The 25,110-nt window shown below is 35.6% G+C and overlaps 3 protein-coding genes across 3 annotated transcripts; 1 reads left to right on the plus strand and 2 right to left on the minus strand.

The window, feature by feature from the left end:
* Positions 1 to 2,002: 2,002 nt before the first annotated feature.
* On the plus strand, positions 2,003 to 5,111 carry LOC104091129 (tubulin beta-2 chain-like). The gene is made up of 3 exons (XM_009596409.4): positions 2,003 to 2,531; positions 3,594 to 3,863; positions 4,275 to 5,111. Exons 1-3 carry the CDS (start codon positions 2,126 to 2,128, stop codon positions 4,949 to 4,951), a joined length of 1,353 nt encoding a protein of 450 aa, XP_009594704.1. The 5' UTR covers positions 2,003 to 2,125; the 3' UTR covers positions 4,952 to 5,111.
* A 9,478-nt stretch (positions 5,112 to 14,589) lies between these two features.
* LOC138903743 (uncharacterized) lies at positions 14,590 to 15,526 on the minus strand. The gene is made up of 3 exons (XM_070192240.1): positions 15,057 to 15,526; positions 14,877 to 14,939; positions 14,590 to 14,751 (listed from the first exon to the last, which is right to left on the minus strand). Exons 1-3 carry the CDS (start codon positions 15,420 to 15,422, stop codon positions 14,620 to 14,622), a joined length of 561 nt encoding a protein of 186 aa, XP_070048341.1. The 5' UTR covers positions 15,423 to 15,526; the 3' UTR covers positions 14,590 to 14,619.
* Positions 15,527 to 21,528: 6,002 nt separating this feature from the next.
* On the minus strand, positions 21,529 to 24,592 carry LOC138903096 (uncharacterized). The gene is made up of 5 exons (XM_070191010.1): positions 23,945 to 24,592; positions 22,747 to 23,095; positions 22,275 to 22,426; positions 21,967 to 22,107; positions 21,529 to 21,858 (listed from the first exon to the last, which is right to left on the minus strand). The coding sequence occupies exons 1-5, from the start codon at positions 24,590 to 24,592 to the stop codon at positions 21,529 to 21,531; spliced, it is 1,620 nt and encodes a 539-aa protein (XP_070047111.1).
* Between the last annotated feature and the right edge of the window lie 518 nt (positions 24,593 to 25,110).

The raw sequence follows: 25,110 nt of genomic DNA on the forward strand, positions 1-25,110 counted from the left end.
AGCCACAGAACCTCCCGATAGGTATTTTTGTCCTCGATTTTTGGTCATGTATAAATAGACGAGTTTCAAAAAACTTGGTCAAGTTTGAACATACAAAGCTGTTGTAGCCGTTTCTCTTTGCTATTTTAGGAAGTTTTAGCTTATTTGAGTATTTTAACATTAGATTTTATCATTTTAATCTTCCACTATGAGTTTAATTAGTTTTTTATCTTTATTTACTTTAAATCCCATTAGGAGTAGCTAGATTTTTACTAGGGTTGTGACCCAATCCTAGTGTGTAAACCTTATGAGTGATTAATTTTATGTTTGTTTATGATTGGGTGTTGATTATTTAGCTTAGTTTTATGCTTCAATTTTAGAATTAATGGTTGCAAACATTGATTCATGCCTATTTGACTTAGTTTCTACTTGAGAAAGAGGCACTAGTCTAGGATAACTTAGCTAACAAGGAATTAGGTTAATTGAGAGATTGATTAACCTAATTAAAGGGTTCAAACTAGATATAATAAGAACCCGACTTGAGCTCTTATCAACTGTTTTGGTTGATACCCATTTGGACTTGAGAAAGCCAAATTGTGCAAAATCACTCTCTGACCGAAAGGTATTGAGTGGGTAACGTGGAGTTGAGAGCTATAATACACCCCAATCAACAAAACAAGTATAAACATCTTTATCCCATTAGGCAAACACCTAGGTTATGGTCACAACCCTAGGCCTTTAATCCAATTGGAAAAACCTCAAAAATATTTATCTATAATCTATTTTCTTTAGCTTGCATTCATTAGAGTAACAGTAGAAATAGAAAACAAAACCTTGTTGTGGAAGTGCAATCTTAGATAACCCATTTGCTTGCTTCAAATATATACTCCTAACACTCTTCATAACTCCCAGTGGATTCGACCCCGACTCATAGTTGGGTAATTATTATTGCATACGACCATATCATATCTCCTATAAAAGTGTGTTGTGAACGTCATCAACATCATACCTGTATTCAGCTCCACGTGTCATCTCTTCATTCGTCCAACTGTCACTAACCAATTTTTCCGTATACAACTTTGCTAAGAAATTAGAGCAACTAGAAAGAAACCAAAGAGATAACCAACGATAACTCATTGCATTATTTTTTTTCGGCGACCTTAACCATGAAAAGGTTGAACTATGACCGACGCTCTCGATAGGGAGCGGTTTTCCTCCATTAATGGTATTTGCATTAATTCAAATACTTAATTAAGTTAGTGAATTCCGAATATGGTATAGTTAAACCACAAAAATGTTGAATCATAAAAGAAAATAAGTTACTTCATCTGTCCTATTTTACGTGCTATACTGTTTTTTTCTTTTTTGTATGTTTTCAAAAAGAATGTATGATATTTTTTACATTTAGAAATAATTTAACTTCATACTTTTTATTTTATTCTTATTGAGATGATTTATAATCTAATAAATATCTTATGAGTTATTTAAGTCATAAATTTTTAGTAGTTCTTTTTTAATCTCTACGCCCAATCAAATACCATCACATAAAATGAGTTGGAAAGAGTATAACTTTTTCACTATCAAACTTAAAAGATAATTAAATATAATCGCTCATGAAAAATTAAATTAACAATTTTGAAAATAAAGCAAAATTACCTGTTACAAATAAGTTAAAATAACTGCAATAAGGGATCGTTAGCAATTAAGAATATAATCCCAAGATAAAATTTGAGCTTTGTTATTATGGGTATCTCTACAAATTTTATATCAAACTCTTGATATTAACTAACTCATACGAGATAACAATCCCAATATTTTAATCTTGGGATTATTAATCGGTGCCTCTCTAGAACCAAACGACCCCTAATATTATAAAAACCTTTTACTCTACATAAGTTAAATCCAAAAGAAAAATAAACATGAAAACTGTTGTTGACGGTGCGCACGTGGGACCTCTGTCCCCCTCTTATCGGCCAGCGGATTAATTTCTGTCCGTATTCTCGCCCCGTCGTCTCACACCACCAACTCCTCACGTTGTCCCACTCCTCTCCAAAAATATCCTCCTCTCCTTATAATTTCTCCTCTATTTCTCTTTCTGTCTTCCCATTTCCATTTCCCTTAATTCTCTCTCCCCAATCAAATAACCATGAGAGAAATCTTGCACATTCAAGGTGGCCAATGTGGGAACCAAATCGGTTCCAAATTCTGGGAAGTAATATGCGATGAACATGGTGTTGATCCATCTGGTCGTTACAATGCTAGCAACGCAGATGCCTCTGATCTCCAACTCGAACGCATTAATGTGTATTTCAATGAGGCTGCTGCTGGTCGTTATGTACCTAGAGCTGTACTTATGGATCTTGAACCTGGTACTATGGACAGTATTAGATCTGGTCCTTATGGACAGATCTTTCGACCTGATAACTTTGTTTTTGGACAGTCTGGTGCTGGGAATAATTGGGCTAAAGGACATTATACTGAAGGCGCTGAGTTGATTGATTCTGTTCTTGATGTTGTTCGTAAAGAGGCTGAGAATTGTGATTGCATGCAAGGTGATTTTATGGCTTTTCCTTACGTTTTTTACTTTTCGTTTAGATTTCCTCGCGTGTGCGTAAATCTGCCAAGAATATAATTAAAAATAAGCTGCCGACAATGATAGCTGTAAATGCTTATAAATATTCTCATGTTGTAATGTCTACAGTCCGTGATCTGTTTTTCTTTTGTCGTATGACGCTCGAGTGAACGCATGCAAACGTACTGAGTACTGTCAGTCCTATCAAAAAGTATTGTAATAACTTGTGGTGGTGAGATCCTGTTATTAAAGATAAAATAATACGTTTTAAATTAAATAATTTTTTGATGTAGTAGAAATATCTATAGAGGAAGTAATAGGATTTGTTTTGAACGTCCATTCATTATATATATATATATATATATGCTGATTGAATTAACAAATTCATCATTATTCCTGTTCCTTTATTTATGTGTGTTTCACCATAAAACATAATCAGTTACAGTTGATGCACAAGAAATTAGAATGTATTGTGAAATATCTTCCTCTCTTGTTTTAAAAGTAGTAGGAGTAGTAAACAATCTGAATTCTTTCTGGCAATACTGGATTCTGTTACCTTATTATTTTCGACTTTTCGAAATTTATCAAAGATCTTACTGCCTAGTGCTTTTTTTCTTAGAATATTTAGATTATACTTGCAAACAATATATAAACAACGATATAGCATAGTTTATGTTTTTACAATGTCAGAACTTAATTTTAGTACACGATTAGAATGTTTTATCAAAAACAAAATAATAATATATTCATGGTCCATTGTTTTCCTGGAGATGAACACTTATGATATGTAGAATGAGAATTCTCCAGCACTACAAGAATTCTGAAAAAATGTTTCTCTAACTTAATCCTACTTTTGTTAAAATGTTGTTTATGGTGCAATAAACATATTTACTACTATATATATCTTAGGGAATCTGTACAAAAAACGCTTTTCTTTGAGACTTGGGACATTTTGAATAATAGAAAGTTTAATGTTTCTTTATCCAGATTCTCAATTGGGACATTTTTGTTTATAATATTTGCTGTTTGTTTAATGAGCCAGGATTCCAGGTTTGTCATTCACTTGGAGGGGGAACTGGTTCAGGCATGGGAACTCTTTTGATTTCAAAGATAAGGGAAGAATATCCAGACAGAATGATGCTCACCTTCTCTGTTTTCCCATCTCCAAAGGTTTCTGACACTGTTGTTGAACCCTACAATGCTACACTCTCTGTGCACCAATTAGTGGAAAATGCTGATGAATGTATGGTCCTTGACAACGAAGCCCTCTACGATATTTGTTTCAGGACTCTCAAGCTCACCAATCCAAGCTGTGAGTTCTCCCTTTGGTATTATCAAATACTATATACATCATTCTATTTATTTATTTATAAAAAGAACAGTTTGATGTACTAAACTCGCACTATGTACGGAGTCTGAGAAAGCTCGGCAGATCTTTACTTTACATTTTTCCAAGAGATTGTTTCCACAACTTGAATTCATACTCTCTTGATCATATATGACGATAACCTCTTTAGTGTTGTGTCAATATTCTCCTAATTATTTTCAAAACAAAATTTTATATTCTTATATGATATCTACTATATCAAACTAATTTTCAAATTAAATTATATAATTTAAAACTTTGAGTTCATCATCGTAAAAATTGAAACGGATGGAGTAATTATACAACTAGCATGCTAAGTACAGAAGTGTTAAATTTATGTCTATATTTTGTATGCAGTTGGTGACCTGAACCATTTGATATCTGCAACAATGAGTGGTGTTACATGCTGTCTAAGATTTCCTGGCCAGCTGAACTCAGACTTGCGAAAATTGGCTGTCAATTTAATCCCATTTCCACGTCTTCATTTCTTCATGGTGGGATTTGCACCATTGACATCTCGTGGATCGCAGCAATACAGTTCCCTCACAGTGCCAGAGCTCACACAACAAATGTGGGATGCCAAGAACATGATGTGTGCAGCTGACCCTCGTCACGGCCGTTACTTAACTGCCTCTGCTTTATTCAGAGGAAAAATGAGCACAAAAGAAGTAGATGAACAAATGATCAATGTCCAGAACAAGAACTCGTCTTACTTTGTCGAGTGGATTCCTAACAATATGAAGTCTAGTGTGTGTGACATTCCACCAACTGGGCTAAAAATGGCATCAACTTTTGTTGGCAATTCGACGTCTATTCAAGAAATGTTTAGGAGAGTGAGCGAGCAGTTCACGGCCATGTTTAGGCGAAAGGCGTTTTTGCATTGGTATACTGGAGAGGGAATGGATGAAATGGAGTTTACTGAAGCTGAGAGTAATATGAATGATTTGGTTGCTGAATATCAGCAATATCAGGATGCTACTGCAGATGATGAGGAAGAATATGATGAGGAGGGGGTTGAAGAGCATTATGAATAAGGCTAATGGCTTTTGAAATTTCAGTATTACTGCTTTATTTATTTTCTGTCTATGAATCTGTTATTGTTTATGTTTTCTTTAACATTTTATATATTTCAATTGAACTTTTTGTTGTATTCGTTGTTTTGTGGCTGGAAATTGAAATGTTTAACAATGATCGAAGCAAGATGCATTGTAGTATGTTGAGAAAAATATGCACTACATTGTGTTTTTCTCAATGTGATAGACTAAGGACTGATTAAAATAGAAAAGGTTGGTGCTTCATTGTAGTTTCTGGCACTCTATTGGAATAGTTTATACTATTCTGAAACTATCATTCTTCTACAGCGAAATTTTTCTTCACAGATAAATAAATAGGTTTCTTTCTTTACTTATTTTCTATTCATCTTTCATATTCTTTCTGGGAAACAAAAACCAGCATTACCCTTTTGAAAGCGTCTTGGAGCGGGAGGACCCATAGCCCCTTTCTGAATAGGTAGTCACATAATATAAAAAATATCTTGTGACGCTTTCTGTTGTCTTCATCACCGCCTCACCAAAAGTTAGTTAATATTTTTTCCAACTAGTCAAGTACTTCCTTTGAAACAGGAATACCAGAAGGTGTGTATAGACATCGCGTAAAGTACAAGTGTTGTGGAAGATCGTGGGTTAACTAGCACACAATCATACGCAAAGCAAATAGAGAAGAAAAATCAACATAAGGATTTAACGAGGTTCGGCTAAGCCTAATCCTCGGGGCAGAAGCGGAGAGAGTTTTCCATTATGAATGAGAAGAAAAGCACAATACCATCTCTAGAATCCTCAACTACAACACATATATATAGATCACAAATAGTCCCAAACCTATAAGAGAAAGATTTTCCAATTTGACAGGAACAATAGTTTTTCCTTTCCCGAATCTATTAAGACAATGGGTCTTCCCAAACCTATAGAGATTATGAGTTTTCTAAAAATACAAGGAAATAATTCAAGCCACAAAATAACAAATCTCCCCCTTGGCTTGAATTCTCTTCATCAACAAGAACAACGTCTCTCTACCTTGCTCTCAACCCTTACCCATTGAAGCACACATCAACTCAGCCATAACACTAATCCTTCGATTTGGTTCTGTACTCGGAATAGCTTTTGGATAGCTATAACACTCAAACTCATCAACGGTCTCTGCAACTGCCAAAGCAAATCCCACAGGATTCGTGTATCCAAGAAGATTCCCATCAACTACGTTTGCAAACCTTTGCGGTCAGTTGATTACTCTCTTCTCTCTGCCTATTGCAATGCTATATGGTTGACGTTGCACAAGTGCATTAATATTATCATCTTGATCAATATTATGCACCTCCTCCACTTCTTCTACTTTAGCACTAATGTGCTGAACTAGTGGAGATTCAATTTCTAGCTCTATGCGGTCACTAACACTATGATTTGTTTCTGCTATTGCCTTCTCCCTCTGACTGTCCACTGAGGCAGATTCATTGAATGTTACATCCCTACTGATAATTATTCCTGGAGTCTTTTGATCTGTGCACCACAACCTATATAACCTTTCACTTCAGTTTCATACCCTAGAAATATGCACTTCTTTGCCCTCGACTCAAGTTTCCCATCCCTCATATGAGCATAAGCAGGACAACCAAATATCCTTAAATTTGAATAATCAACAGGCGAATCGAACCATACCTCAAAAGGACTTTTGAACTCAATAGCTATGGATGGAGATCTGTTGTGTTACACCCTATATTTTCGTACGTGGGAGTACATCATAAGTCAATTGATATAAGCTCAGAAATAAGATCATCTTTGAAATTATATAAAGTAAGATAATCATGTTACCTTGGAGGTTACAAATCTTTAAGATCATGGATAACAACTACCAAGAGGGTTGAAAGACATAGGAGCTAAGCAAATTGAAGAAAATAAGTTTCATCGAATGTCGACAAGTTAGGAATGTTATAACATGTACTTTTGGGGTGATACTAGGGTACTTAACGTGATAAAGAGGTTATGTTATGAGTTATTTTAGTCGTATGATAGTCTTGTGTTACATTTTGAAGTCAAGCGAGTTTTGGAACAAAAGTTGGCAAAGGTCATCACAAGTTACATTCATAATGTGCTGAATATTAGGTCAAATATAGCAGAGCTTTTCTCCTAATATACTTGGAATTACAGGATGATCCACATATAAAATTTAATATCTATGAGTCTAGTTTCTAACGCATTAAACTGTTTGTCTATATGACATCGGAGCAGAGAGATATTTGCCGTTTTGCGAGACTGTGCAGACTGCATAGGTGACAAGTAGGTGGGTCGCTAAAGCTTTTTGAGCAATACCTTTCGTGTGCTGTATGAGGTCTTTTTAGGACATATTATATACCAAATTAAAGGTATTAGAATATAGTTTCCAACATTTTTAACCGTTTATTCATATGACATACGAATAAAAAGATATAAGCATTAGAAGAAGGGCCAATGCTAGGATGCCAAGTTGCACCTTTTTGACTTTTCAACAAATAGGATATTTATATCCCTTATGTTGTCTCTTTCTTCATTTTTCTAGATACCACGACCAAATAAGACCCGTAAAATTACCATTAAGCACTCTACAAGGGTTTCAAAGAAGATTAACATTCCGAGTACGAAATCAAGAAACGGTAACAATAGAACGATCCCTACGCATTAAGTATCGCTATATCGCCTCTCTTTTTCTTTGTAGTTTGAATTTTGGAAGGTATTTAATAGTTAAAAAAATTCCTACTTTCTGTATTTAAGATTTTAAATATCAAGGAAGGTTGATAAATTCGTTTTCTAATAGTTAGAACTTACGGGACGGTGATCGGAAGGCGTGAGTTTGAGTTATTCGACTTGTAGTGGACTGTTTTGTTGGTTGTTTCATGTTATTTTTGGGATGTTTATTTTTTAATGGATTTTTGGAGGAGAAATGGTATGGAGAAACACCACAAATGGCAAAATTATGGATTAGTCGTTCTTTGTAATATTTTTGGGGTATTTGACACTACTATAGTTGTCGTTTTGGGTATGAAATGATTGGGGTGTGTTGGGCTGTTGTAAGCTAAATATAACATGGATTTCGACTTGAATACACTGTAGGAGGTAATTATATTGTGTTCTTGCATGTGATTAAGATTATCTTTATGTTGATTAAGTTAAATGTATGGGCTAAACATGTACTAGTGAATAAAGTTTCTAATTGAGGATAGTTGGAGTTATGGATTATTTTTTTTGTTATAAATATATGATATAAGACTGGAATCATTGATGAATGACTTCATTATAATGTTAATGATACTGTTAAGTTAAATTAAGAAGTCTATAAGGGGTGATATGGGGTATACAGGTTTCAATCGGAGCTTGCCGCCCGTCGTGAAGTAGTTGTGACTTGTTATTATATGGTGTCTTGTTATTGATAATTATGTATTGCTGGATTGCTCTGGTCATTGTTGTTGGTATATGGTATTGGATGAGGCTCTCGTTACAGGGGAGATACTGCCCAAATTTACATAAGCGAGCTACTAGTTTAAGTTGCGGACTTAGCCTTTACTCAGCACATTGATTTTGACTCTCCTTATGCTATGGTAGATTGAGTTGAGTTGTTTGAAGAATTTATTAGAAGGTATTAAGGACTCAATGGAGCTAAAGTATGTTAATACTATCCCTTCTTTCCTTTTGGCATGATCCATATGATACGAACGAAACGAGCAAATACACAATATTCACAAATGACTCTATTCTTAGAAGTACTAGGGGTGCCTATATTCTTGAGTCTCCATGTGTCTTACTATTTTATTGTCTATTCATGGGTCTCAAAAAATACATAAGTTGATAAAGTTTATTTTATTAACCGAAGGCATATTGATCTTATTACTTTCCGAGAGATTTTATTGATTTACTTTATTATGCATTACATTCATTTATACATGTACATTGACCCATGACCAGATGGAGTTATATACGTGTATATTATATGTATATGGGCTATGGGAAAAGGTTACGACGTTATATATGCATTACCACCTGATTAGCTGGTCTACGTTGATGATTTTGTCCACAGAGGCCGAGATGATATGATGGGATGCCCTCAGAGGCTTAATGATGTTATGTACGTACATACCTATGCATGATGTGACATTTATATGCATATGCATGACATTATAAATGTTTCATGATTCACAGAGCTATTCAGACTTACAGGTTGAGTTCTTTACTCCATGTTACTTTCATGTCTTTTATATAGTGCTTTCATGCCTTACATACTCGGTACTTTATTTGTACCGACATCCCTTTTGCCTGGGGACGTTGCGTTTCATGCCCATAGGTCTTGATAGATAGGTTGAGAGTCCTCCTAGTAGGCTATTAGCTCAGCGGAATGTGTTGGTGCACTCCACTTGCTCAGGAGTTGCCTATTTGGCTAGTATGATTTGGACATGTATTGATTGGTATGTCGGTGTCCCCACCTTTATGATGTTTATGTACTCTTAGAGGCTTATAGAAATATGTCATGTATATAGATAATTGTATGGACTTGTCGGCCTATGTTTTGAGTGTACAAATGATCATGTCAGCCTTATAGGCCCGTATGTCACATGTATAAGTTTCTATATCATGTTGGGTCGTCCTATGTCTATTATTTCCTTATGTTTTATTCTGGTTATCTCATGACGGTAGTTCTGGCCCATTTACCCATGATGGTATGATAAGAAAGATACGTTATATTGGTACTCGGTTAGGTAAGGCATTGGGTTCCCCTCACAGCCCATCGGTTTGGGTCGTGATAAAAGTGGTATCAGAGTAGTTCTATCCCAGAGAGTCTATAAGTCGTGTCTAGTAGAGTCTTGTTTATGGGTGTGTTGTGTACCACACTTATAAGCATGAGGCTACAGGGCATTTAGGACTGTCACTCTTTCTTCTTACTTTAAATTGTGTGGTAGAGCTTAGTTGTAAGAAATTCAAACTCCTAAATTCTATTTTATTCGTTATACAAGGATACCTACATCCAAAAAAAATACAGTTGGTAAGAGATTGAATGTGGTTGTGGAAGAGTTGAGTCAGAGGAACTCGATTTTGCATCATGCTTATGATGAGTAATTGTAAGGTCTTCAGTAGATTATATATGTACTATAACGTGTAAGCTTCTTGATAAGGAGCCCTAAAGTATGAATATCTATCCACCAATATGGTAAAAAGCAATAAGAGAGTCAGAAGTTAGACACAAGTTTCAACAAGTAAAAGAAGGTAGGTGAAGAAGGATACGAGGTACCCAGTTAGTGGAGAATATCTGTATTTACAATTCAGGCATAGAAATATAAGTATTCTGAGTTACTTTCAACAGTAACAGAAATATATACAATTGACCACACCTATCTCAATTATGTCGTATGAGAGCTAACAGATATAGTTTAAGAGAAGGATGAGATATCAGGATCCAGCTGGGGTTAGAGTAACCCAAAATTGTGGATGGATTATTATCATTAGCTCACATTTCCGAAGGATATTACAAATGTGGTAATAGTTCTCCTTGTGAGACACCCATATGGTGCACTCTAGAGTAGTACAGTCAGATATGAATACTAGAATGTTCAGAAATTTTAGAAAATAGGCAGTGGAATCCTAGAAGGGATAAATATTTACCTTAGTATGGTACCCGTACCTAGCCAAGAGAGAATGTTAGGCGACCCCAAGAGCCAGTGTATGGAGCAAGGGGAGCTAAAAGCGAAAGAAAATTTTGTTGAAGTTTTTAGAATAAACTGAGAGACAAAAATATTAGCAGGAGAATAAGAAGAAAGCCTTATGAGTAGATGTGATAAATGGATGATAACGGTAAATCAAAATCTGACAGGATTACAGATTCTATAGTCAAGTGAAGGAAAAGATAAGAGGAGAGGTGACAGACCTTGAGACAATAAAAGAGTATAAGTCATAAAGTCATGTCCTCATTTCGAGAAATGAGTTGGTGACTCGTACGCAATTACCAGAAGGAATAGTTAGACCCCCAGAGTAATAAAAATTAGTATGGGCTAGTGAATAAGATAAACTAAACATGAATTCGTGACCGAAGGATTTGATAATAGTCGACATCGTGAGAATTTCAGAGATCGCGTTCCAGCGATAATAGAATGGACAACAGAAGAATAACCTATAAAGGTCATTCAGAAAGATGCTTACCTAAAGCAAGAACTGTGAGCAGAGTTTAGCTAAAGGGACTAAGTGTGCCACTTACACTAGGTGTCACCCTCGTGCGTAAAACAAATTCAGTTATCCTTGGTACAGAAGGGTTACCGCAAGATGAGTAAGATGTCAGTAGAGATTTGAAAAGACGCCAAAGATGATGAGGCGAAAGGAATGAGATTTCATTTATTCAGATCCCATAGATATGTTACGACTCCAGAACATTATGCAAGAACGACACCGGGGAAAGGAAGTAAGGGTTCCCGCCCGGGATGTTATTGATAAATAAGTGTGAATAAACACTTGATATATAAGGAGCCAATCCGAGAGGTAAGTTCAAACAAAGGACATATCCCAAGGGAGATTATGCGGAATATAGATATAAGAATAGACTAACGAGTAGTTAGTAGTTGATTCACGAAAAGTCTAGTTATGGTTAGACAAGAGGATACAGACAAATCATCAGATTGTGCAAGATAAATATAGTGAAACCCAACATAGGGAATTAAGTCTTGCAAATATGATGGCATCGTAATCCTTGAGAAACATTCAGATAGGGATTGGGGTAGTTAAAGGTACCGTATAAGTGTTACGAAAATAAAAGACGGCCAACTGAGAAGACAGTCAAAAATTTCAGTTCATAAGCAACCCTACAAGCACAAGGGCGCAGAGGTAAGTAACTAAGGATAATTATAGGCGAGTAAGAACATCAAAAATTCTTTCGGGTATACGATGTAATAAGCTCACAGCTTTACAGGAGTCAAAGGGTTTGCCTTAAGTGCTACAAAGAAAGATTAATTGAGGAAATAAGGAATAAGGCTTCAACTTAAGCATAATGACATAAAGAAGAAATGATCATATAATAAGAGTCTCACTACAATATTGTATGTACTCCATAAGAAAGTGACACCTATCGTGGCTAATGAATGGGAAGAAGAAAAAAATCAAAAGGTGATATTTGAGATCATATGAGTTATAGAAAATTCTAGTATTCGTGGGCAATGAGATAAGCCATGTATTCATGCAACAAGTGGCAGAACGACCAGGAAAAGTAATTGCTTATGTTTAAAGGCAATTGAGAAGGCACGAAAGGAAATCTATGGTGCTAGCAAGTTAAAGGAAGGTTGCGAGTAGTATGAATAGATATGTGTAGGTCACAAGCTAAAGTATGGTAGAGTGACAAGGTTTTAGGTAGATGGGAGTAAGGATAAGAAAAGGTGAGTGAGAAGGTGACAAGAATAGGTAAGGCCTCGGGATTAAGCTCATCAAAATAAGAGAGCTGATGGTTTCCGTAAGTTATAGAAAGCTCAATATATATTGAATTAACTCGGAGGAGTCTAAGACTAGGAGCATTTAGAAGAGATGGAATGTTGTCCTAGTACTAGAATAAGGGTGTAATTGCGATAGATAAGAGGATGACGTTTAGGCCTTTGATTGAGTAATGATTTTGAGAAAAAAAGGATTTCATGAATTGCACTGGATTAGAACCCATATGATGAATCATGTTGGGATGCTATAAAATATGATTATTGAAGTATAGTATTGTCCCTAGGTGGATCAGAAAAATCACTTCAAATGTTCCCCGATGAGACGTGAGCCCTAGTGACAAGGTATTACGTAAGAGGTTTCAAGTTATCAGTGGTAGATTATAGATCAATATTAAGATGAATCGACAATAGAGGGGTAGAGGTTCTAAAGTATGAGATGAGATTAGGCCGTAATTATTAAGATGAACGGTAATTAGGAAGCATTAAATGACTTAGATTTATACATATACGATAAGCAGCGAGAGAGTAACCTTGAGTTGGGTAGCAGACCTCGGTAACAATAAACTGAAGTAAGTGTAATGGTATAGTATGGAGGAAAAAGGAGAGAAGAGTCGCATATGCAAATTAAAAAGTGGAACGCTGCTTCTTTTTGGGCTTGGGATATTGTAGTAGACAACTTTGGGATATTGAGTCACATACGTACAAATACACTCAAATTTGAGTGTTTTTGCATAATACAATTTTATTTTTGTATTTTCGCCTGTATTTATATATTCCGAAGGTTATTTTTTGTGGCAGATACCTGAAATTGAATACAATGAAAAATAGTTATGAATGAATATAGCTGAATTGAATACAATGTAGACAGCCAAATTGAATACAGTGTATACAACCGAATTGAATAGACTGGTATACACCCTATTTCTTATTTTTGTTGTTGTTTGAATACGACTGAATTCAATATAGTGAAATTGAATACAATTTAATATTGCACCTTCCGTTATTAAACACCTGTAATTCCTATTTTTTAGGCGGATTACCTCACTGTATTTATAAATACAATCGCGCGAATATATTGTATTAGATCATCTGATAATAAATTAGATCAGCCTAGAAAAATTTAAGAAAAATGATAAAAGAGTTAAAATTGGGTAACAAAAAAATTAATTATCTATTTATCTCCTTTTGTGGTCTTATTGATTAAACCAGTGGATCTCTTAGTTTCTACTATTTTCATCTTCCTCTTCCTCCTAGCTTCTGCAAATTGGGCCTTTCTTTCAGCAAAAGCCCAATCCACAAAATTGACGTTGAGACCAGGAATTCCTAGTGGGTCCGTATGATTCACATAGCCCAATCCATTAGCAGATGAATACATGGGCTGAGCTTGTGGCTGTTGGCCCATTGGGTACTGAAACTTATGGCAGGTCTCAGACCCATGGTCTTTCAACATTGTCATTACCTGGAATTAGCAATAAATCAACTCAATCTAGTAAATAAATATATTCATACAAAGTCACAATTCAAATTGTAATATTAAAAATTTGAAATATTACTGGTCTAGAGGACGATGATGTCTTATTTATTGTGTCAAAGAATAATAAAAGAGAAAACCTTAACTAGAAAGAATGTTTGTCAAAGAGACAGTTGGTTAGGAGGATACACTTTGAATTTCTTTTTATTTGATACTACAACAGCTAAGTTGAGCATCATACGTTCACTTTTCCCACCTCAAAATCTAATACTCCCTCAGTTCAATTTATGTGAACCTGTTTGACTGGGCACGGAGTTTAAGAAAAAATGAAGACTTTTGAAATTTGTGGTCCTAAGTAAATCAAAAAGGGCCCCAGATTATTTGTGTGGTTATAAAATCTTCTCATTAAGGGTAGAATTGTAAGTTTAAGCTAAATTGTTTCCAAATTTAGAAAGGGGTCATTCTTTTTGGAACATACCAAAAAAGAAATAGGTTCACATAAGTTGGAACGGAGGGAGTACTAAAAAATCGTTACACTTATCGAAATATGTTTTAATATAATATTTAAGCTTGAATGCAAGATATTCATTCGACCCAAACTTCTTCCCTAGTTTAACTGGTGCATTGGAGATTATGTTCTCAACAACAACAATAACAACAACCCAGTAAGTTAGGTTATTACAACCAAAAAATAAGTTGAATAAAATATGGGACCCACATTAAAAAAAGAAGAAGAAGTGAGAAGTGCTTCAGAAAATTAAAGAATTTAAAACAGCTGACTCTGATATGGGGGATTCCATACTCACACTTTCTTTTATTGCTTTCAATTTAAGATTGTAAGCTTTTTGGGTGTTGTAGTAACTCCGTACATTCTCCACCTCCTGCACAATTCCCACAAAAAAAAGAAGAAAAAAAAAGCAAAAGAATTTGAGAGAAAGGGGGGAAAAGTACAGTATAATCGTTTGAAATAAAAACAGAACTTTTGTCAAGTAATTCATGAACTCACCCCTCTTAGCAATTCTCTGCATCGAGTCAACTTCTCTATAGTATGCATCAATTCCTCGCTTGTCTGCAATAAGCAACAATTCATAGAAAATAAATATTTAATAAACAAAGAATTCAAAAGTGTTAAAACTCAAGCAAGAAAGAAGAAAAAAAGACAAAAATTTTACTAGTAATTCAATACCTTTCTTTTACTTCTTTTCTTGTAGGAATATTGCATGGGCTTGTCATCAAATTCAGTAGGGGACAAAGAAAGAGGAGTATCAGGACTTGTTACGTCCGGTTTTAATGTACCGGACGTGGGATCAATATTATTGTCACTGTCTTCTACTTGTGAATTATTCCTCTGGACAGAATTAGGCGATGAACATTGTGAGTTAACATCATAATTAAGGCCTAAACTCCTATCGGATTTTCTCCTTTTGGAACTCCATGTAAATGGTGAAACACGAGAGCGAGACTCTGATTCTTGAATTAGGTCCTTAAGATTGAGCAAAATATCACAGACTTCAATCTCAAGTTCATTGAAGGAAGCAGATTGTATATTCATTTTTTTCTTTTGTGAACACGCTTCGAATGAAACTATGAAAGAACTTTTTGATTTGGATGTACGTAAATAGTACCCAAAAAAGAAACTTCAGAGGTAGAGAGATGTTCTTTTTCCCCCTCTCCTTTACGTGTTAGGATTAGGGTGAATTTGGGTTTTGTAAGTCAAGATCTTAATTTAGCGTAAGCGAGGTATTATTTAACGGGAAATTAAGAGCTAAAAATGTCCATAACTTATTGAATTTGGTTTAAATTTAGGAAATTCCTTCATCAGCATCTGCTGCGTCTTCTTCCACTAAGAACCTAAACGTTTTGATATTAAAAAGTGGAACGCTGCTTCTCTTTGGGCTTGGGATATTATAGTAGACAACTTTGGGATATTGAGTCACATACGTACAAATACATTGTATTATGTACAAATACACTCAAATTTGAGTGTATTTGTACATAATACAATTTTATTTTTGCATTTTCGCATGTATTTATGTATTCTGAAAGTTATTTTTTGTGGCAGATACCTGTATTGAAATTGAATACAATGTAAAATAGCTATGAATGAATATAGCTGAATTGTATACACTGCATACATCCGAATTGAATAAAGTGGTATACACCATATTTCTTAATTTTTTTATTGTTTGAATACGACTGAATTCAATATAGTGAAATTGAATACAATTCAATATTGCACCTTCCGTTATTAAACACCTATAATCCCTATTTTTAGGCGGGTTACCTCATTGTATTTATAAATACAGTCGCGCGAATACATGGAATACAGAATTAAACAACTGCAATCCTATTTTTAGGCGGATTATCTCACTGTATAAATACAGTCGCGTGAATACATGAAATACAATACAGTAGCAACGAAATTGTAGCTACGACCAGTAAATATGGATATTGTAGCTATAGCACGTTATTAATAGCCACTTAATTATAATAGTTTATCAAAATTTCTGTTGAATTTAAACCCATGGAAATTATAAAGATGCAAATATGGTCCTCGCACTAACGGTAGAAGCCATGTTAGCATATATTTGAATATTTTTAATTGTTTAGGGGTATAATAGGATCTTTTCAAACTGTGCACATGCATGCTTTATATTATTGCGTTAGCTGCTAATTAATAAGTATGATTTATCCACTTGCTTTACAACATAACTATTGAAAAATATAAAAAATGTATAGATTAGAAAACAATATTAATTACAGTGTTTCGCGTTTTGAGAGTAAATTTGACAAACTTTCGAATCTAAATTAAATTTTATTAATTCAATATTTTAAAATCAAAATTAAAATATTTAAAAACAATACAAATAATACTATACAATTATAATTTTTCTCATGTCAATATAATGAAAATATATATTTTAATATTTAACAAAAGGGGCCAAATTTTCCCCTTTACTGTTTGAAAAGGTTTAAGATTACCATTTGTTATACTATTCGATCAAAAAAGCCCCCGCTGTTACCTAGAAATCCTATTTTATTTATAAGTAAATAAAATCGATATGTTCTGCAACATAGAACAAAAATGATAAAAAGATATAGAAGAAATCATGTCATTTTTCTCGACTGAAATCAAAGGAGAAAAAATTACATATATAACAAAACAAATCTTAGCAAACGAATTCTTTTTAAAAAAAAAAAAAAAAAAAAACCGGGCTAGAGAACGACAACTAATGTGAATCCAATAGCTTTTAGTAATATTTTTAGTTACCAGTAATTGGCACTTTTATTTTTACAAATACAACCGTAGACAATAAATTGGCACCGAAAAAATAAAATCAAGATCGAAAAATATTGCAACAACCATAGTATTTTATTTCAAACAATATGAGTGTACAATCTCTATGAATTCTTTGATTCTACTTTTCAACGGTAAATAAAAGAGCATTCGAGCTTAATCTTGAATTTTATTTTATTTTAATCCAAGTGCTTGAGGTCTGATCTTGATCTTGACGTATTTTTAATCCAAGGGCTTGCAGCTTGTTCTTGAATCTTCGTCTTGATCTTTTAATCCTTAGAACACTTGAATGCTTGTAGCTTTTAGAGAAATCTGCAGCGTTTGATCCACGAGCTCCCTCTTGCTTCTTGTTATAACTTCTGGTGGCTTTTCTGAGTTATGAATACCCCTATTTATAGTTGTGAGAGGGAAGCGTTATGATAAGAGCAAACTTTTTCCGACCAATCAAATTGAAGTGTGACAAGGCAGCATTTGATTGGCCAGAACATGTCACTTGTACACGTGGCGCGGTTTCATTGCCCCTTTAATTTGACTTGGCATGCCTTGTCATTTTGACACGTGGCACAATTCTATTGGTTCTTCCGTTTGACTTGGCGCGCCACGTCATTTGACATGTGGCACCAAACAGGGCCTCTAGGAAGATGACATCTTGGGCTTAATGAAGTGGGCTCATCACTTTAGCTCAATTAAATGGGCTAGCCCAATAGATTAAGACTTATTTATTTAATCCATATATGTTGGACTTATATAACTAATCAAATTATATTAGCCCAATAAATTTATTTGAACTAATATATTTAAAACATAATCCGTATTATTTTATCGATTTAAATTCGATAAAATTTAAATACTTACAAATACGCCCTACTTCAAAGCTTTTCGGGGTGTTTAAACTTTTTACCGATTAAACTTGAAGTATTTACGGAGCATTGAATTCGGAGTTCTGAGTCAAGTAGAAACTGTGCCCACAATTTATTCCTTGAGATTATGAATATCAGTTCATAAAATAAGAATAATGCCAAATTACGTAGGCATATAATTCTTGGCACTTGAACCATCATTGCCAAAGATTTCATTGTTTCCTTTATTAGCAAAAGAATAAAACAGTAGTGGTTAGGCTTGAATAAGTTAAATTCACTTGTTGTATTCTTAGTTCATTTACGTAGAAATCTACTTTGACATATTTGCCAGTGAAACTCCTACTTCGAGTCCACTAACTGTCGCCTCCTCCATCAGCCAAATCCTTGTAGGAAATAATTTGTAGTAATGTACCACATCGACAATAACTTCCCAAAGCCCTCTTTCAAAGCCTTCTTTGTTTTACTTTGTTATCTCTTTTTTTTTTAGAAATAACTTTGTCAAACTACGAAGTCCTTTATAAGTTCGAGATGAATACCTTTAAAAGTTCGCAATGAACACCTCTAAAATTTGCGGTCGAAGCTCATAAAAATTCACGATGAAGACCTTAAAAACTCACGGTCAAGATCTTTAAAAGTTCACAATGAAGACTTTTAAAAGTTCACGGTGACGATTTTTAAAGCATGCGATGAAGACCCTTAAAAACTCGCGTAAAGATCCTTATAAGCTCGTGGTCAAGATCTTTAAAAGTTTACAGTGAAGACCTTTAAAATTCGTGACGAAGATCCATAAAAGTTCGCGAAGAAGACCTTTAAATTTGTGGAGAAGACCCATAAAAATTCGCGCAAAGATCCTTAAAAGCTCACGATCATGATCTTTAAAAGTTCACAGAAGAAAACCTTTAAAAGTTCGCGGTGAAGACTTTTAAAAGCGCGCAATGAAGACTTTTAAAAATTTGTGGCGAAGACCCTTAAAAGTTCGCGGTCATTATCGTTAAAAGTTCACAGTGAAGACCTTTAAAAGTTCGCGGTGAAGACTTTTAAAAGTACGCGATGAAGACTTTTAAAAATTCATGGCGAAGACCCTTAAAAGCTCATAGTAGAAATCTTTAAAAGTCGGCAGTGAGGACCCCTTAAAGTTCGCTACGAGCACCTTTAAAAGTTCGAGACGAACACCTTTAAATGTTCGCACCGAAAATCTTTTTTTTTTCAAAAATATCTGACACGTTGATAGTTTCAGATTTGCACAGCTTCACCAAAATTTTTATATCTTGAGGTAGAAATGTTGAAATCATGAACCGCTTGATTTTTTTGGAAAGTAGACTTCACGATCTAAATGATGTCCAAAATGTAGGATTTAATATCTTAAGAATAACTTCAGATAATATTTTGAAATCAACATAAAATTCCGACACGCTGACGATTTCAAACTTGCGCGACTTCACCAAAACATTTATATCTTGATGTAGGAATGTTGAAATCATGAACCGTTTGATTTCTTGAAAACAAGACTTCAAAATCTAAAACATTTCCAAAATGTAGGATTTAATACCATAAGAATAGTTTTATATAGTATTTTGAAAATCCGACAGTTCCGAATTGGCGCAACTTCGCCAAAAATCTTATGTTTTGGTATGGAAGCCTCGAGATCACAAGACATTTTTCTTGCTATCAATCAAAATTCAAGAGATCCATTCTCACCAAATATCTTGAGTTCAAGTCTCACTAAATTTGAAACGTTGTGCCAAGCAATCTGCCTTCTTATACTTGTGTTCCCTTTTTGACGCCTCTCTTCTATTCCTTTATTTAGGGCAGAGAGCGTGATGTGATTCTTCGAGTTAACAAAAAACCAACCGACCAGGATCAAGATCTTGAAACAAAAATGTGGTTTTGTGGGCCAATTTCAAGAAATAACGTATCTCAAGTTTTAGGACTTGGAATCTGATGATTCAAAAACGAGGTGAAAGATGACGATTTGAACTATAAGAAAGACTATTTACTCGTTCAAAACAAGTAAATATTAATGCTGCACCAGTTCAATAAAAGTTATGATTTTATGATATCAAAAGAACAAATTTAGATCAAGAAACGTGTTCTTGAATGATCAAGAACTCAAACAATTCCTAAAATCACCACTTTGAATCAATTAACGTGATAAAGAAACACCACACGTAATTGAAAATAAGATAAAGACTATCACCACCTTGCTTGGAACCAAAAATAAGGATAAATAAGATAAAATAGAGAAAAACACTCTATTGCAAATTAGGGTAAAACTCAAAAAAGTGAATTTCATTCTACAAGGCAAGAGAACCCTTTATATAGGCCTAGAGTGTCTTCTGTGATGACTACAATTCCTATTCTAATAAAAAAATAAAATAACTAAAGATAAGGAAAGTAAAATCCATATTCTACAAGGAAAAGAAACTAGAATCCCACTAAAAGGAAAATCCTTATTCTAAAAGGAATAAACTAAATCCTATTTTAAGAAGGAAAGGGTCTTGGCTTCTTGAAATCAATCTTGATCTTCTTGGACTTCTTGCACTTCTTGAAATTAAGTCCATATGTTTGGACTAGAGCTCTAAAACATGATCTTGGCCAAAATTAATGAAGTTTAAGATAGATTCTTCTTTTACATCAGAGCGGATACGAAGACCAACAAACTTGAAGGTTATGCGAACATGAAGACATAGCGAATCCCCAGACTTTGATGCAAATATTGTCATCATTTCAGTGAAGACACCATTTTACCATAGCAGCTTGCCCCCTTTAAATCAAATGGGATCCAAAGCTTAACAGAAGAATGGTATCTTAGCTCGATTTTCAAGTACTGATTGAATGGATTAGATTCCATCGTATTTCATTCGAACGATGATTGGGGCACTATGTATCTTTTGAACTCATACGATTGAACTCAGAATGAAACTCTAAGCTGCCTACGTACCTCAGTGAAGAGGATCAAGTCATACCATAGTTCAGAATGGGTGATTTTTTTTAATTATTTTTTGTGTCCTAACTTTTTCCTAGGCCTCCTCTTTCGAGGTTTTCAATCTAGCAGTCATTTTTTTTAATGTCCTAACTTTTGCCTAGGCCGCCTCTTTCAAGGTTTTCAACCTAGCGGACTCCTTTGTTTTTTGTTTTTTTGGTGGGTCGTACACAGTTTAGACTCATGCGGGCCAGAAGTGTAGGAACATGCAGTTTAGGCTAATGTGTCATGGAGCGTTGCAACTTCAAGGATAATACTTCTTCAAGAATTTGCCATTGATAGGGCCGATTCTCATTCCATCTGCATCAACCAGCTTGTAATCCCCACTTGAGTAAGTTTCTTACACGACATATGGCCCATCCCATTTTGAAGTGAACTTCCCTACAGGCTTATGGGAAGTAATAATAGGTCTCTGTATGGCAAGGACTTGATCTCCTACTTGAAAGGATCTCGGGCGAACTCTTTTATTGAAGGCGTGAGACAATCGAGTTTGATAACATTCAAGACTTTATTGAGCTTACAACCTCTTCTCATTAAGAGCCTCTAACGCTGCTAATTGAAGTCGAGCATCTTCTTCATCAGCTATCCCTTCTCGAATAGCTAATCGTAATGAAGGTATTTGACGCTCGAGTGGCAAGACGACTTCGACTCCATAAACGAGTGAATAAGGGGTCGCTTGTGTTGGCATGCAGTGATTTGTCTTATATGCCCACAGAGCTTCTTCCATACGGTCATGCCAGTCTCGTTTGGATTTAGAGATGACTTTTTTTAACAATTTGCATAGAGTCTTGTTGAATGCCTCGGCTAGACCATTGGCGGCAACATTGTACATAGAAGAGTTGCGTTGCTTGAAGCCAAAGAGATCACAAATATTATTCATCAACCTATTGTCGAATGGCTTGCCATTATCCGTTATTATGTAACGAGGAATGCCAAGATGATAGATTATGTTTACTTTGATGAAACTTGCAACATTCTCCTTCTTTACTTCCTTAAGAGCAACAACTTCAGCCCATTTCGAGAAATAGTCAGTTGCAACCAAGATGTATATGTGCCCACCAGAGGACTTTGATAGTGGTCCAACAACATCTAATCCCTAAGCATCAAACAGCCATAAGGCTAATGAATAAAATTTGCATGAAATTGGAAAGCCTTGCATCTTCGAGCGTAGTCTAAGCAATCTTTCACCATCGTTGGCCAATAATATTCCATCCTTTTTATATGGAAGTGGAGCTTTGGTCCAGACTGGTGTGACCCACATACCCCAGAATGTGCCTCTTGCAGAGCTTGGAGTGCTTTTTCTTCACCTAAGCATTGCAAGATCACTCCCTCGAATGACTTTCTGTATAGAGTATCTTTGTAGAAAAGGAAGTGAGGTGCACGACGACGGATCTCAATCCTTCTTTTCGGATTTCCTGGAAGTATCCCATAGCTTAAGTAGTCGATAATGGGTTGTGGCCATTATTCTTTCTCAGCTTCAGAAACAGCGACAAGATGCTTGAGATCATTTTCTTCACCTTCAGCCTCATTTGGCGGTGGTACTACCCATTTTTGGCAGACAGTAACTTACGCTTGATCAGGCAGGGTTAACGATAAAGCTAGGGCAACTAAATCATCAGTCTTCTTGTTTTTTTCCTTGGCACATGCTGAATAGTCACATCACCGACCCACCCCATTAAGTTTTTAGCATAATCATGATATGGGCGTAGTTCAGGTTTCTTGACCTCGTAACTACCCAAAAGCTGGTTGATCACCAACTGGGAGTCACTAAAGACTTGCAATTGTAACCGCTTCATTTCGATAGCCATTTCAAGCCCAAGTATTAGTGCTTGATACTCAGCAACGTTGTTAGAGTAGAGTTGTGTCAATGTAAAAGAGTAGGGCAGAACTTCACCTTGAGAAATGACAAATACTACACCAGCACCAGCTCCTCCGTGATGTGCAGCACCATCAAAGTACATCTTCCATGGAGGTTGAACTTCAATGACCATTGCGTCCTCATCAGGTTGTTCATCAGTTAGCTCCAAATCATCAGGTATAGGGTGATCTGCCAAGAAGTACGCTAACGCTTGTCCTTTGATAGCCTTTTGAGGGATGTACACAATTTCAAATTGTTGAAACTGGAGGTATCACCTTCCTAGTCGATCACTAAGGACAGGTTTTGACATTACAAACTTGATGGGATTTGCCCTAGAAACAAAGCGAACGACATGATCTTGAAAGTAGTGCTTCGACTTTTGAATTGAGAAGACTTGGGCCAAACATAACTTTTGGATTGGCGAATAATTCAGCTTATTTGGTGTCATCATCCTTCTCAGGTAGTAAAGGGAGTTTTCTTTCCCCTCACTATTTTCTTGGGCCAACAGTGCTCCAACAGACCTATCTTGTGCCGAAATGTATAGTATTAACTACTTTCTAGGAATAGGGACTGCCAAAACTGGAGGCTTCATCAAGTAAGTTTTAATACTTTCAAAGGCATTGCTACAAGCTTGGTCCCACTTGAAAGGAATGCCTTTCTTCATGAGGCGACTGAATGGTTGGCACCTCCCAGTTAGGTTTGAGATGAATCTTCTAAGGTATTCTAGCTTTCTTTGTAGACTTTTCAATTCATGAATATCCCGAGGCTCAGGCATTTTCAAAATGGCATCCACTTTGGCTTGATCAATTTCGATCCCTCGATGTCGGACAATGAAACCAAGGAACTTTACGGAAGTAACTCCAAAGGCACATTTCAATGGATTCATCCTAAGTTGGTACCTCTGGAGCAACTCAAACACCATTCTCAAGTCTTTTAAGTGGGCGCTCTTCTCTCGTGATTTTACCACCAAGTCGTCAACATAGCATTCGAAATTCTTGTGGAGAAGATCATCAAAAATATTTTGCATAGCCCTTTGGTAAGTAGCTCCAGCATTCTTCAAGCCAAAAGGCATTACCTTGTAGCAATAAATACCCTTGGGGGTACAGAATGCAGTAAGCTCTTCATCCTTTGGTGCCATGTGAATTTGATTATAGCATGACAAACCATCCATAAAGGACATTGCCTTATACCCAGTAGTAGCATCGATCATCATCTCTGGAATAGGAAGAGGGAATTCTTCTTTGGGACACACATTGTTGAGATCCCTGAAGTTGACGGACACTCGAATCTGGCCATTCTTCTTCCTTACAAGGACAATACTTGAAACCCACGTTGGGTATTTAAATTTCCAAATAAATCCAGCTTCAATGAGTTTGTTAACTTCAGTTTCAATCAGGGGAACCAAGTCCGGCCTAAAGCGACTTTGAGCTTGCTTAACAGGACGAGCACCATTCTTGACCGCAAGGTGATGGATTGCTACTTTAGGGTCCAAGCCAGTCATTTCTTTGTAACTCCAAGCAAATACATCCCTAAACTCTTTGAGTAACTCAATATAAGTGCTTTCTTCATCAACTTCTAGTAAAGCACTTAGGTAGGTGGGTCTTGGTTCTTCATCAGTGCCAAGGTTAACTTCTTTTAAGGCATCAATCGTTGCCTTCACCCCTTCTTCAAGTTCCGGGGGAGCATCTTTCTTTCGCATCTTCATCTTCTTGAGGGTCCCCATCATTGAAGGATATGTGATAACATGATGAAACATCGTCCAGTTTATTGTCATCCTCCATTAGAGATAAAACACCACGCTCGCCTTGTGGAGTAACATGATACGAAGAACTTACACTTTCTTCGCCTTCATCATGTTCTTTAGTGTAGACCATAGTGTATGGCTTCACCTTCAGTACCTCATCACATGAAACCATGACTTTTGTTTGTCGCTTCATTCTAGAAGGAACCAAACTTTAGAAATCTTTAGAGATCTTTTGACTTTTAGGCGAAACGACTGTTCTTGTATTTTGATAATTTCTTTGGAACTTATTCCCCTTCTTTAATGGACCCAATCTCTCAAATACGGAAGTTCTCACAGTTGATTTTCCAAGTCGATCAAAGATAGAAGGCATGTTAGAAGCGGTAGATTCGTCTTCTACAGTGATATAATCGCTGCTCGCCCTTCTTATGGAGATGCACACTGGTGACGATTGCTTGTATCCCAAACCTTCATGTGGTTGCCTCGTCACAGCTTCTGAT

This window comes from Nicotiana tomentosiformis, chromosome 12, assembly GCF_000390325.3.
Source record: "Nicotiana tomentosiformis chromosome 12, ASM39032v3, whole genome shotgun sequence".
In the NCBI taxonomy this organism is placed as follows: Eukaryota; Viridiplantae; Streptophyta; class Magnoliopsida; order Solanales; family Solanaceae; genus Nicotiana; species Nicotiana tomentosiformis.